The 10,465-nt window shown below is 50.8% G+C and overlaps 5 protein-coding genes and 1 non-coding gene across 6 annotated transcripts; 3 read left to right on the top strand and 3 right to left on the bottom strand.

Annotated features, from left to right (window-relative positions):
* Window positions 1–268: 268 nt before the first annotated feature.
* Window positions 269–1,830, bottom strand: SCP_0404800 (hypothetical protein; the record flags this gene model as incomplete). Its single annotated transcript, XM_027757212.1, has 11 exons — window positions 269–441; window positions 497–579; window positions 627–819; window positions 870–1,011; window positions 1,069–1,085; window positions 1,145–1,185; window positions 1,236–1,341; window positions 1,400–1,541; window positions 1,602–1,663; window positions 1,714–1,763; window positions 1,817–1,830. 11 exons carry the CDS (start codon window positions 1,828–1,830, stop codon window positions 269–271), a joined length of 1,023 nt encoding a protein of 340 aa, XP_027613013.1.
* A 255-nt stretch (window positions 1,831–2,085) lies between these two features.
* Window positions 2,086–2,181, top strand: SCP_t0404790. Its single transcript has 2 exons — window positions 2,086–2,122; window positions 2,146–2,181. It is a non-coding gene; the product is annotated as a tRNA-Phe (tRNA).
* Window positions 2,182–2,633: 452 nt separating this feature from the next.
* Window positions 2,634–3,906, bottom strand: SCP_0404780 (Cell division control protein; the record flags this gene model as incomplete). The annotated part of the gene is made up of 7 exons (XM_027757211.1): window positions 2,634–2,769; window positions 2,823–2,970; window positions 3,022–3,112; window positions 3,172–3,353; window positions 3,409–3,497; window positions 3,553–3,635; window positions 3,745–3,906. The coding sequence occupies 7 exons, from the start codon at window positions 3,904–3,906 to the stop codon at window positions 2,634–2,636; spliced, it is 891 nt and encodes a 296-aa protein (XP_027613012.1).
* A 254-nt stretch (window positions 3,907–4,160) lies between these two features.
* Window positions 4,161–7,379, top strand: SCP_0404770 (hypothetical protein; the record flags this gene model as incomplete). Its single annotated transcript, XM_027757210.1, has 17 exons — window positions 4,161–4,163; window positions 4,218–4,359; window positions 4,416–4,489; window positions 4,537–4,662; window positions 4,714–4,720; window positions 4,818–4,873; window positions 4,925–5,055; window positions 5,103–5,176; window positions 5,237–5,514; window positions 5,565–5,838; window positions 5,890–6,075; window positions 6,130–6,254; window positions 6,304–6,381; window positions 6,432–6,767; window positions 6,822–6,884; window positions 6,934–7,165; window positions 7,216–7,379. 17 exons carry the CDS (start codon window positions 4,161–4,163, stop codon window positions 7,377–7,379), a joined length of 2,349 nt encoding a protein of 782 aa, XP_027613011.1.
* Window positions 7,380–7,590: 211 nt separating this feature from the next.
* Window positions 7,591–8,359, bottom strand: SCP_0404760 (hypothetical protein; the record flags this gene model as incomplete). The annotated part of the gene is made up of 2 exons (XM_027757209.1): window positions 7,591–8,162; window positions 8,215–8,359. The coding sequence occupies 2 exons, from the start codon at window positions 8,357–8,359 to the stop codon at window positions 7,591–7,593; spliced, it is 717 nt and encodes a 238-aa protein (XP_027613010.1).
* A 307-nt stretch (window positions 8,360–8,666) lies between these two features.
* On the top strand, window positions 8,667–9,666 carry SCP_0404750 (hypothetical protein; the record flags this gene model as incomplete). Its single annotated transcript, XM_027757208.1, has 4 exons — window positions 8,667–8,985; window positions 9,036–9,133; window positions 9,196–9,580; window positions 9,641–9,666. The coding sequence occupies 4 exons, from the start codon at window positions 8,667–8,669 to the stop codon at window positions 9,664–9,666; spliced, it is 828 nt and encodes a 275-aa protein (XP_027613009.1).
* Window positions 9,667–10,465: the final 799 nt, after the last annotated feature.

Raw genomic sequence — 10,465 nt, 5'->3', positions numbered from 1 at the left:
CTGACAGCAGGCTCGAACGCCTGAGATTTATCCGAGGACGTATGTCGGAATAAAAGCGGTAACAGAAGTCACCAGTAGCGTCTACCCTCTTTGAGTGCCCCTACTAGAAGCCACGAGCCTAACGGAGTCTGGGGTATAAAAAACACGGGACGGAGAGATGCCAAATTTTGTTGGCGGTATATTGGGTCATGCGCCAGATGCTAATAAGTACAAGTTCATGAATCATCATTATGCTTGGTGTCTCCTCTATGTTTGACTAGCATTGTATCTATACTGTACTTTCTGATGTCGCAGGGAGCCGGTCAATATACCCAGCCGTGAGATCAAAGATCGTCCAGAGCAAGCCATGAGTGGTAACACTGCGCAACGCACTGACCCCTAGTCCACGGTATAGTCGCGCTACTCCCAAGAGGAAAGGTCTCGGGGCGGTCGGGTCCGGGCCTGTCGCCAGGCGGGAGTCAGAGAGACAGCAACGCAACAGCGGAGGACAACCTACCCCGAATTAGACGATACAATGTCTCGAATGCGCCCCTCTTACGCTCACCGGCCAACGCGCGTTGCTGAACCTTTGTCTTGACACTAGAGAAGTGTTAGTGCAAGCCAGGCAAGCTATGTGGGGTGCGTACACATCAAGAGGGTAGATCATAGCCCACGACGTCACACCAGCGAGGGAGCCACACATGAAGGGAACTAACGAAGAGGGTATCGGCATCCAAGCTGGTGTTGGTCCTTGTTCGCCCGAGAGAGCGTCGCGGCCCATCAAGTGGCGAAAGCCATCGTACTCGAAGAAATACAGCGCCGTACCGGTTGTGTCGCGTACTGCAAATGTTATCAAATGGCCTGCTAACGAGGAGCTCGATAGGACTCACTGAAATGAAGGCGGAATCCTAGGTACAAGCCCCTCACGCCGTTGTTCCTTAAAATATCGCGGACGGCATCTACGGTACTTGGAGCCTTCAGAATCCGGGTTCCCTTGCTGGCAGCGATAGAGTATTCCAGCTGACGCCGAACCTGAAATGCGCGGCGTCAGTCCCTTGATTCGGGTGCAGCCGAAGTAGACCGATGGACCTTCACAAGCTCAAATGCTACCAGGAAGGCAAAAAATAAGATGCCATTCAATCTAGCAGTCAATCGTACAACTCACGCGCACTACCGAATGATATCAGGGAGCCAGACAATGCACCCCTACGCACCAAAGTGAGTCAACTTCACCGAGTAGCCACGGGAAGACTGACCCTACGCCGCCCGCAGACGCCACATTGAAGATGTTGTTGCTGTTCAGTAAATGATGCTCACGGAAATACTCTTTGGTAGAAGTGTATATCGTGAAAGACGCAGCACCTAGAATACATGCGGTCAGAGAGGCGGTACTGTGGGTATATGTGAAGACGACACGTACGAACGAAGGAAATGGTGATCAGAGGTATCCATAGCCCGCGATAGAATCCGATGACGCCTTCTTCACGGTACACTTGAAGTGCAAGCGTAGGGATCGATATGTGAGTCCGTATGGTCTGAAGCCTGGACTTGATAGAATCTAGCTGTTGAGAGTTCTTTAAGAACACACATTACGCATCCATGCTGGAAAAAAGGAAACCCACAGGATACCCCACGAACGTCGAGATGTAGCTTGCAGAGATGGCACACACGACCGCCTTGTTACCTGCAGAAGCCTGTCAGGATCTCCACAAGGGGTGGAACCATCGGACATACTTCGAAGACTATCATTGAGCGCGACCGAGTCCGACAGATAGCTCGACAGACTGTATGGGGTGTAAGTTATTCGGAGTGGAAGACGCCAGAGGCGCGCACGGACCCGTTTCCACTCATAGGATGCTGTTACTGGCCCTGCAATGTCCAGTTTCGTGCGACCGCACGAGCGCGTAAGTTCGCCAACAGCTCACCGCTCGAGAGGGGGCGTAATCGAGACTGATGGTAGTGTTCGGAAGGTTACATGCACTTCTTCCACACGCATCCGTCTTCTCGAAGCCTGTTTCACCACGTGACATGCAGGTTCATTAAGGCACCTGACTTCCCCCAAATATACGGTGATGATTTCATGTGATCAATCGCTTAGGCAGATGTGCCGGGATAGCTCAGCTGGGAGAGCAACAGACTGAAGGTTTCTATCGTGGACTTTGGGACTTCTGGAGGTCGCGTGTTCAATCCACGCTCCTGGCAAAAAATCTGCACATAGAGTGCGGTCATGTTTTGGCACCGGGGAACTCAAGCCGGCGGTGGCGTGTTCCACGCTCCTGGTAAGGCAAGTTTTTGTCATCATTAAGATGGTTTTTCACTGCTCCAGCTTTGTGGTATATTATTTTGTGCAAGAACCCGCATGGGGTTTGGCTGTTTTCATCCATTAAATGCCTGTACACATTCTGAGAAATGGTCGTACAACGTGCGAAGGATATCACGGAGAAACTTTGACTCCGCCACTTTGAGATAAGCTCTGTTCAGGTTACAGTTCAGTACTTTCGGCCACAATTCACGTATTTTGCCATTCAGGTCGGAAAACTTTACAACTTGATAGCTCCGTCCACATGATAGAGGGCAGCCAATATGTTCGAGCAGCTAGTAACACAGCGAGCCAGTGTCAGCACAGCCGTAGAATGAGAGCACGCAAGTCGTCGTTAATCCTGCACAGCGTAGGGATGCCGCACAAGTTCGTCATAGAGGTCTGTGGGCAGGTCTCGTACAAGGGTGACTGCGATCCCGATCACGGGAAGTGCTTCAAGTGGGGGGAATGTGCGCAGCAGGCGCATAGGGCTAGGAAAGTCACCTGTGAATACAGGGAACAGAAGGTATCACAACTGACGCACCTGGACGAACTCATAACTTCGTCTCGCATCAATAGCAGTTGCGCGATTACGCATAGGACGTTAAGGTGCACCCCGAATGCCAGTAGGAAATCCCACAACTGCAACACTTGGTCCAGCGGAGGCGTACACGCGCACAGAGTCAAGATCGCTTTGTGCATATGCGTCAGAATGACATGCGATGTCAATAAAGGACACGCACAAGGGAAGGCGTAGATCTCTGCCGACAGGTTCTTTGAACGCAAATGTGCATAAAGGTCGGGATCAACGATCTTCAAACAACGGTCCAGTAGCTGCTCGCCAACACAATGAACATACGCTTCCAAACCACGTAGACTAAGCGAATAAGCACCTTAAGTCCCCGGTGCACACCCTCCAGAGTAGGTTGGACGTATAGTGGGCACGATTCTTCAATGAACTTGGCAAAACAGAAGAAGGCTTCCAACTCCGACGGCATGGTGTACAAGAATGGTGCTGCAAGAACATTCATTCCTTGCACGTATGTGAAACCCAAATGATGCGTTTCCTGCCTGTCTATACAAGATATCGATCAGTCGATAAATGTATGAGCCTCTGAACTATGCCGCACCATGATTTCGCCAAACAAACGCGTCAAGTAGTCGTACAAGCATGTCCTCGCGCACGCGCTCCTTAAAACCGCGATCCGTAGCTAACGTTCTAATAAAAGACTGAGAGACCAATACCGGTGTAAGTGGGGGAAAGAAACACTCACCTGAAGGTGTCATTCCTGATCTTCTCTCGGACTTCGCAGGGACCTCGCGCAACGTACGCGAGAAACGTGTCCGACGATACGTCCTGTACGCGCAAGAGAATCTTCCAGATTCGTGGACGTAGTGTAGGATCCTCAAGAACGTACGCATCAATTGTGTGGACCGAGCCACTGTAAGGCAGTCCTTGGACACACCACAGTCGATGGAATACCGTCAACCAGGATTAACCGCCTCAGCTTCTTGGTTGACTCCTCAATCTCAGCGGTGCTGCGCGCCTTTGCGGATAACTTGTGCTGATTGAGAATCTTGTTGAATGAATGGGCCGTCCCCGTAGCAGGCGATGAGGATGAGGACATGGCGGCGGTTAGGAAGAACAGTGCGATTGCCAAATCCGGGTACCTTCAAGACCAAGTACACCTCAACAACTGCAATTGCTTGCGTGTGCTCTTCACCCATGGACGTGCCATTTGTCTCCTCTGGAGCCCTCAGCAGAGCTCATTATACTTTGGTTCGCAAGATTGAGACTGCGTCGTCGTCTAGTCAGGCCGACCAGGTCCTACTGGCAGAGGTTGAGTCCATACGCAATCAGCTTCCACGTTCGAGATTATCTATGGTGTGCTAAGCTACTTTTCAGTCTTCTAACCTACGAACTGAAGCAATCTGGCAGAAACAATTGAAGGAGTGCTTGGTCCTGTTACTGTATTGTGCGATGACCGTGAATCCCGGTGTTGTCGCGAATGTGGACTTTGCCTTCCACCACGCCATTAACTTGGCAGAGGCCGGACAGACTATACAGGACAAGAGAATAGGTGGGTTTATGCATATATGCTATAGGGCATGGTGACAGAAGACCTAGGAACGGCAGGCTATTTGTTTTGTGCAGAATTGATGCCGCCAGAGCACGAACTTCAGCTCATGCTTGTGAACACCTTGCGTAAGGTGCGTTGAGTGGGGCTGTGTCAATACCGTCTCTTATATTATGCCAGGATCTTGAAAGCCATCTTGTCCCCCGAATTTGTCTCGCCCTGGATACCCTCATCCACTTCTCCACGGAAGATTTCATCCCTGCTATCCAGTCTCGTTTAATAGATCTATTATCTCACAGCTCGTCAGTATGTGTGTTTTCTTTGGTACTCTGGCATATTGATGTTAACGTGCTACAGGTTGCATGTTCGTCGGAGAGCACTTCTGACCTTTCATAAGCTGTCCGAGCATCGTCCTGGACTACTCGAGCAAATCTTGAGCAAAGTGCATAAACGCATAACAGATTCTGAACCCATCGTCGCTAGCGCTGCTCTGATCGTATGCGTCGACTCAGTAAAGGTGAGTCGTCGTATGGACTTGAACAATTACTGCGTAGTAATGAATGTTAAGACTGGACATATCTCTGACGACATGTTTCACTCGATGCTATCGAAACTCTACTCGTCTACCTGGAGTTCTCGCCCAGATCCTGGTAAAAACAACATCCTCCTTAAGGTCATGAACGCGCTGCGTTTTTTTACGTGCGTCTCTATTCTTCTGTCCCTGATATCCATCTAATGGATTACAGACCATCTGAACGAGACTTGGCTCTCACAATAGAAATCCTCCGTGCGGCACGTCCGAGGGGATTCTCTGCACGCGGTGAGGCTCCTTCATAATTTGCAGTACAACGTTCATACCTACAGAATTTACTTCAATTAGCCGCAATTTATCAATGTTTCCTGGTTGCGGCAAATGCACCCTTGGAATCACTGCTTGCAACACAAGCTCAAGCGGGCACTTCTTTTGTGCAGGAAATACAACATCTCCTGACTTCTGAAGATGTCAATGACGTCTATCTCTTCGTTGTCTGTTTGAGTCACATCGATCCTGCACTCTGGGCTGGCACAAGCTCAGATATCCCCGCAGTCTTGGAAGAGTGGGAGGTCGAACGGGTGATGAGGTTGCTCGAGTCAGCTGATAAGTGCATCAGAACCAAAGTGAGTAGAGTACGGTTTACGTTTGTCGTCTACTGAGCGTTACTCGAAAGACCCTGTGCATACTACAACGCGTCGATCGTGGTATAGTGGAGGCATACTATACGCAGTTGCTTCGGGGCGACTCTCAAACTAGGATCATGCAAGACCCCGAAGAACACTCGCGGCGACTGCTAGAAATTATCCAAGTTATCTGTGGAGAGGATGGCGAACTGTACATCCAACACATCAAGAGTCTGCTTCCGGTTCTCGAGGGGAGCACTCCATTAAACAAGCGGCGCGTTCTACAAGAAGCAGTGGAGGACGTTCTTGTCCATGTGCGAAGCGGTTAGTGGTTCCATCTTTTTTTCCTTGCTCTGCAATGACGAAGGCATGTAGCAAATGCGAACTTCCAAAGCAGTTGTATTGGTGTATTGTTCGCGAATATCACTGAACCTGACTTGGAGATTGGTCCAACTCTCATGGTAATCCTTACGGCATTGATCAGCGAGTACCTGTATATGTCTCCAATATCGCCGGTCAATCTACTGCGTGGATTGAGCAAACGACTTTCTCTGTATTCTGGTTCGTCCACTGTTCACATCGCACGCACGGTGGTTGGCTGATTCCACTTTCAAGGTTCCATCCAGGACGCTTGTTTGCTATCCATGACTCGCATCGCTGCTGAATCTGACGAAGCACCTTCTGATGTGGTTGAGAACGTCAGTACTGTGCGGGATCGAAGTAGCAGATACGTTAGACGTGTGAGTTCTGTGGGAACCGCGGTGATTTTCGCTGATTGACGTATTTCAGCGCTGCGATCAATTCATCAGTCTGTCCCGCTCGAAAGCGCAAATCAAGCACATCATATCAATGGCCAAATCTACTGCGGTGCGTCAGAATTTGATATTGTCTCCAACTCGCCTCTAATTTGAACGAAGCTACCTGACTTCATGGTTGCTCTCGAAACGTACGAAGTAGAGAAAGATAATCGGGAAGCACACCTACCGTCGTCGCCATCACTGGTTTCAGCACGGTCATCTGAATCGGTTTCTCGCAATTCGCCTTACCCGCATGAACTACGCTATGACGCATATGAGCCTCCAAAACTCACATCTCGCCTGCGACGTCTAAGTAATAGTAGTAGCTCGAGGCAGTCGGAGGATGGTAGCTCTCGGTTTATCGGACAAGTACGAGCTTCTCAGGAGGCATTGGCAAGGACTATAACTCCAGGTGATCTGGCTCTTGTTGCTGGTCAAGCTGAACTTACTTCCATGGTAAGGAAAGCTTCTTAATCCATAATCTCACCTAGTCCTAATGGAGGATAATAGGCGTCTCCCCCAGCACCAAACACGGTGTTACCTGTAGTGCAGATTATGGACGAAGACGATACGGTGCGAAACCACATTGTATACAGTCTCGTTGGTTGTAACACTGTGTCAGACGTCGCGTGTCGACCTCATTGCGCTCGATTCGCCTTTCGTGTCTGAGCCTCTGGTGTCAATCTCAACTGCGTCCAGTGTCAGTGAATTCGACTTTGAAGCCACTTGGAATCTTCTCGACAGCGCTAATTCGCGGGGATGGAGCGAAGTACCCATCAATGTCGTCGTAGGGCGTTTGCAAGGTCTGCAGCGTCGGCTGAAGATGATTGCTGCGGATGTAGCGCCATTCGAAGGCAAGTTATAAGCATAGTGTTGCTCGGTGATTCCTAATCGTGAATTTCAGGCGATGTGAAAATTATCATTTCACCAGAGATTGCAGATACCTCTAGTACTCGTGGCGTTGCGGTGCTTCGCTTGAAGGGAAGCGAAGATGGGAGTTGTCTGTGGCGTTTGCGCTGTGGAGACGAACAGCTACGATCATCTATCAGGAATATCCTGTCAGGTTAGGCGGACGGGAATGCATCTATCATGTACGATATTTTGACCGCCTCACTCCAATGCACTGGAGAACAGGTTTGTCTGATAGGACGAAAGCATTGTCAATTCGCGTCAGCTGAACTTGAACTATTCACCGCCGCCGATGCACAACCTGCGAATACGGAATTACATTCTTCTGCAGACAGTGGCTAATGCTATTTAATAGACTCGGGCCCCACCCTCACTGCTCGTCATGGCCCTCAGGCCTGTTATACGAGCTCGCGTGCTGTCGCTGATTCTCATCCACGAAGTCGTACACTTTCTCCCAGTCCCGGCAGATGTGCACCACACCAAGCCCGTCGGTCCCGTTAGGCTTGTTCATGGGATCAAGAGTGGTGTCGCTAGCGCACAGGATGGCTTGACGCAGAAGATTCAGGCAGTGGCGGACGTGCATTCCTGCGTCACCCTGGGTGATAGCCTCGCGGATCTTCTGCAGACAATGCATCTGGTGGAACATGGCGATACCTGCGAGAGTGGTGAGTAACAGTTTGCCGACGTCACCGCCGCGCATAATCACCAAAGGTTTGGCCTGTAAGGACGTGAGTCTACGTGTGTCTTCATTGCAGCCCAGACAAATCTCACCCTCAGGTCCTAGCTTGACGAAGCCATTGCTGTGCGGGAAAGCGTCGAGTGTACGCCAGTCAACCCATGCCTGAAAGTCCGAAAGTCCGTATGTCTCGCTGTTCTCGACAGTAAGCGCTATATTCGGTATGTGTATGGGGAGCTCGTGTGGGTGATCGTCTCCAACGTAGCCTGCGCAAAGGTATCAGTTCAAGCACCCCCGTACCTGGTGTGGAATACTTACTGAACCTGCTGTCGTCTACCAGGACGCGTTCGCAAGGATCTGGACGATGCCGGAAAATATAGATGGCCGACAAATTAAGACTGATACTCAGCACCAGCGCGAAGTACGCGATGACTAGTGGGCTGAGGGTAGGGAACTTGGCCATGTCGATTGTATGGCTAGGTTGTCCTGGTAGTGTTTTCTAAAGAGGGGCTGTGGCACAGACGGTCATGCACCCTCATTGGCATTCCTCCTCCGCACTCCCCGAGATCATCAGGATCTGATATTGCCGCCTTGGCGCTAATCCCTGCTCGCCGGCGGCGGCGGCAGGCTGAGTGACTCAATCACTCAGTCTTAAATTTGGCAAGAGGTGTGGCCAGTTGCTAACCCCATTTGTGAGTCCGTTGACTGCCACCTTCCACCTGCATACCTTTCAGGCTTTCAACGTTTACACCCCCACAGTTCTCGTCTTCATGGCCGAATACACCCCTCTCACATCCCTCTCCCCCGACGAGGAGGATTTCAGGACCACGAAGAATAATGGCCAGTATAGTCGCCGATTCCCCAAATTCCCTACAGAGAACCAGAGGACGCTTCTATGGCTGACCATCGTAATTGGGGCCATAGCTATCGCTGCTGCTGCCACGTTCCACATCAGCGTTCTATCGACGAACCCGGGAACTGTTCCGTTGTACAGACCGGACGAGCTTGTCTCGAGCTTGCGGATGGTGCAACCTTCGCCATATCTCGAGGAGGGCCGCAAGAACATTCACAAGAACAACAAGAAGAAGAGTAAGTTATGTTTACAGGACGCCTCTATCGTTCTAATTGAATCCCTGCAGTCCCGAAAATGACGTTCCCTGCCTCTATGGTGCGGGCGAACGCGGCGGATCCTAACAAGGTGTATCACTCGGGATCATCTATTGTGCTGAGTTCTTCGGTAAGTGCTTCAGAGTCTATGGTAGTGATATACGCATGTGACGCCCCTTTGTTATTCCGAAGGATTCAATGTTCTACCATTGGAGAGTCAAAGGCTCTTGGCCGACATGCTACATTTCTGGCTGGGTCTCCCCTGCTGACAAGCTTGGGAAGGCCGGCAAGAGTTATCGGGTGGATGGCGACGTAACCGCTATTGAGATCTGGAACGTGTCTTCTCCAGTCACGAAGTCGTTGAGTTGGAATACCCGCCCACAGCGATTATCGCTCATGGGCACGGTCAACTTCACGGCGCGTGACGTCCAGAACCGGTACAGGTTCCTTGACGGCCAAGAGTTGAGGGATCCGACACCTCGTTTCGACTGCTCAGACGAGACGGACGTGAACATTGAAATCTCGTGTGCGTCGTGTCGCTTGGAATTTGAACAGATTTTCTCGTCGCCCGCTCTTGGTAGGTCTCCCATGGCGTTTTAAAATTTGTGCTGCTTGACTAAGACTGTAACATGCGTAGGGTTTGAGGTACTCGAGTTGGCATGATGCACCACACGTCTTGTTTCGGTGACTGGCCTGGAGGGTAACCCACGTATGCTATAGACGTCGGATTATGTGTATCGGTCAGTAGTAGTATGAAGTATCCCAGAATTCTCTACATGTGTTGTGTGATACAGTTCGGCCCGGGTGATAGCACTCGTAAGGGCATGATCCTCGTTGATGTCGCCGATCAGCGTTGCATCCTGGACGCTTACCCTTTCGGGTGGGCTGCGCTCCCATACGTCAGCGCAGCACTACTCTCTTGATCCGCCTTTCGTTTCTTTACTCCTGCTGGCAATGGCGCCCCCATCACGCGTACTCTTGTATGAAACGACAACGAACAACAGTAATAGTACCCTCAACCCGCCGCGAGGAAAACGGCTGAGCTACGCGCCAGTCCGCTAGAGTACGAGCTGCCTCAAAAGGCGAGCAAGCCGCAGGGCCATACGAAGAACACCGCGCGAACTCAGGTGGAAGGATTCGGGACAGGCAGACTTGAATGAACATTGATGAGGTTACGGTTTTCCCCTGCTCCTATGCTCTCCGTTTATGTCACCACCATATGCTCCCTGCTATTCACATCACAGACTCCCACTGTTGACATCACTTCCCCGCACCCGAACAATACAGTACTCATGAGACACCGCTGCTTTCGTGGCAACCCCTTACCAGCGCGTATTTACCTACGTTAGAGACTGTTCCTTGGTGCACTTGATCTCCTGCTTGCAGTATAAATACACAGGTTTCCATCATCATTAGCCGTCGCGGTCACGGACCGTATTCACGACGGGAAGCATTGTTTACT

This window comes from Sparassis crispa (genome assembly GCF_003851025.1).
Source record: "Sparassis crispa DNA, contig_000003F, whole genome shotgun sequence".
NCBI classification, from domain to species: domain Eukaryota; kingdom Fungi; phylum Basidiomycota; class Agaricomycetes; order Polyporales; family Sparassidaceae; genus Sparassis; species Sparassis crispa.
This window is presented reverse-complemented; position numbering and strand designations above follow the sequence as displayed.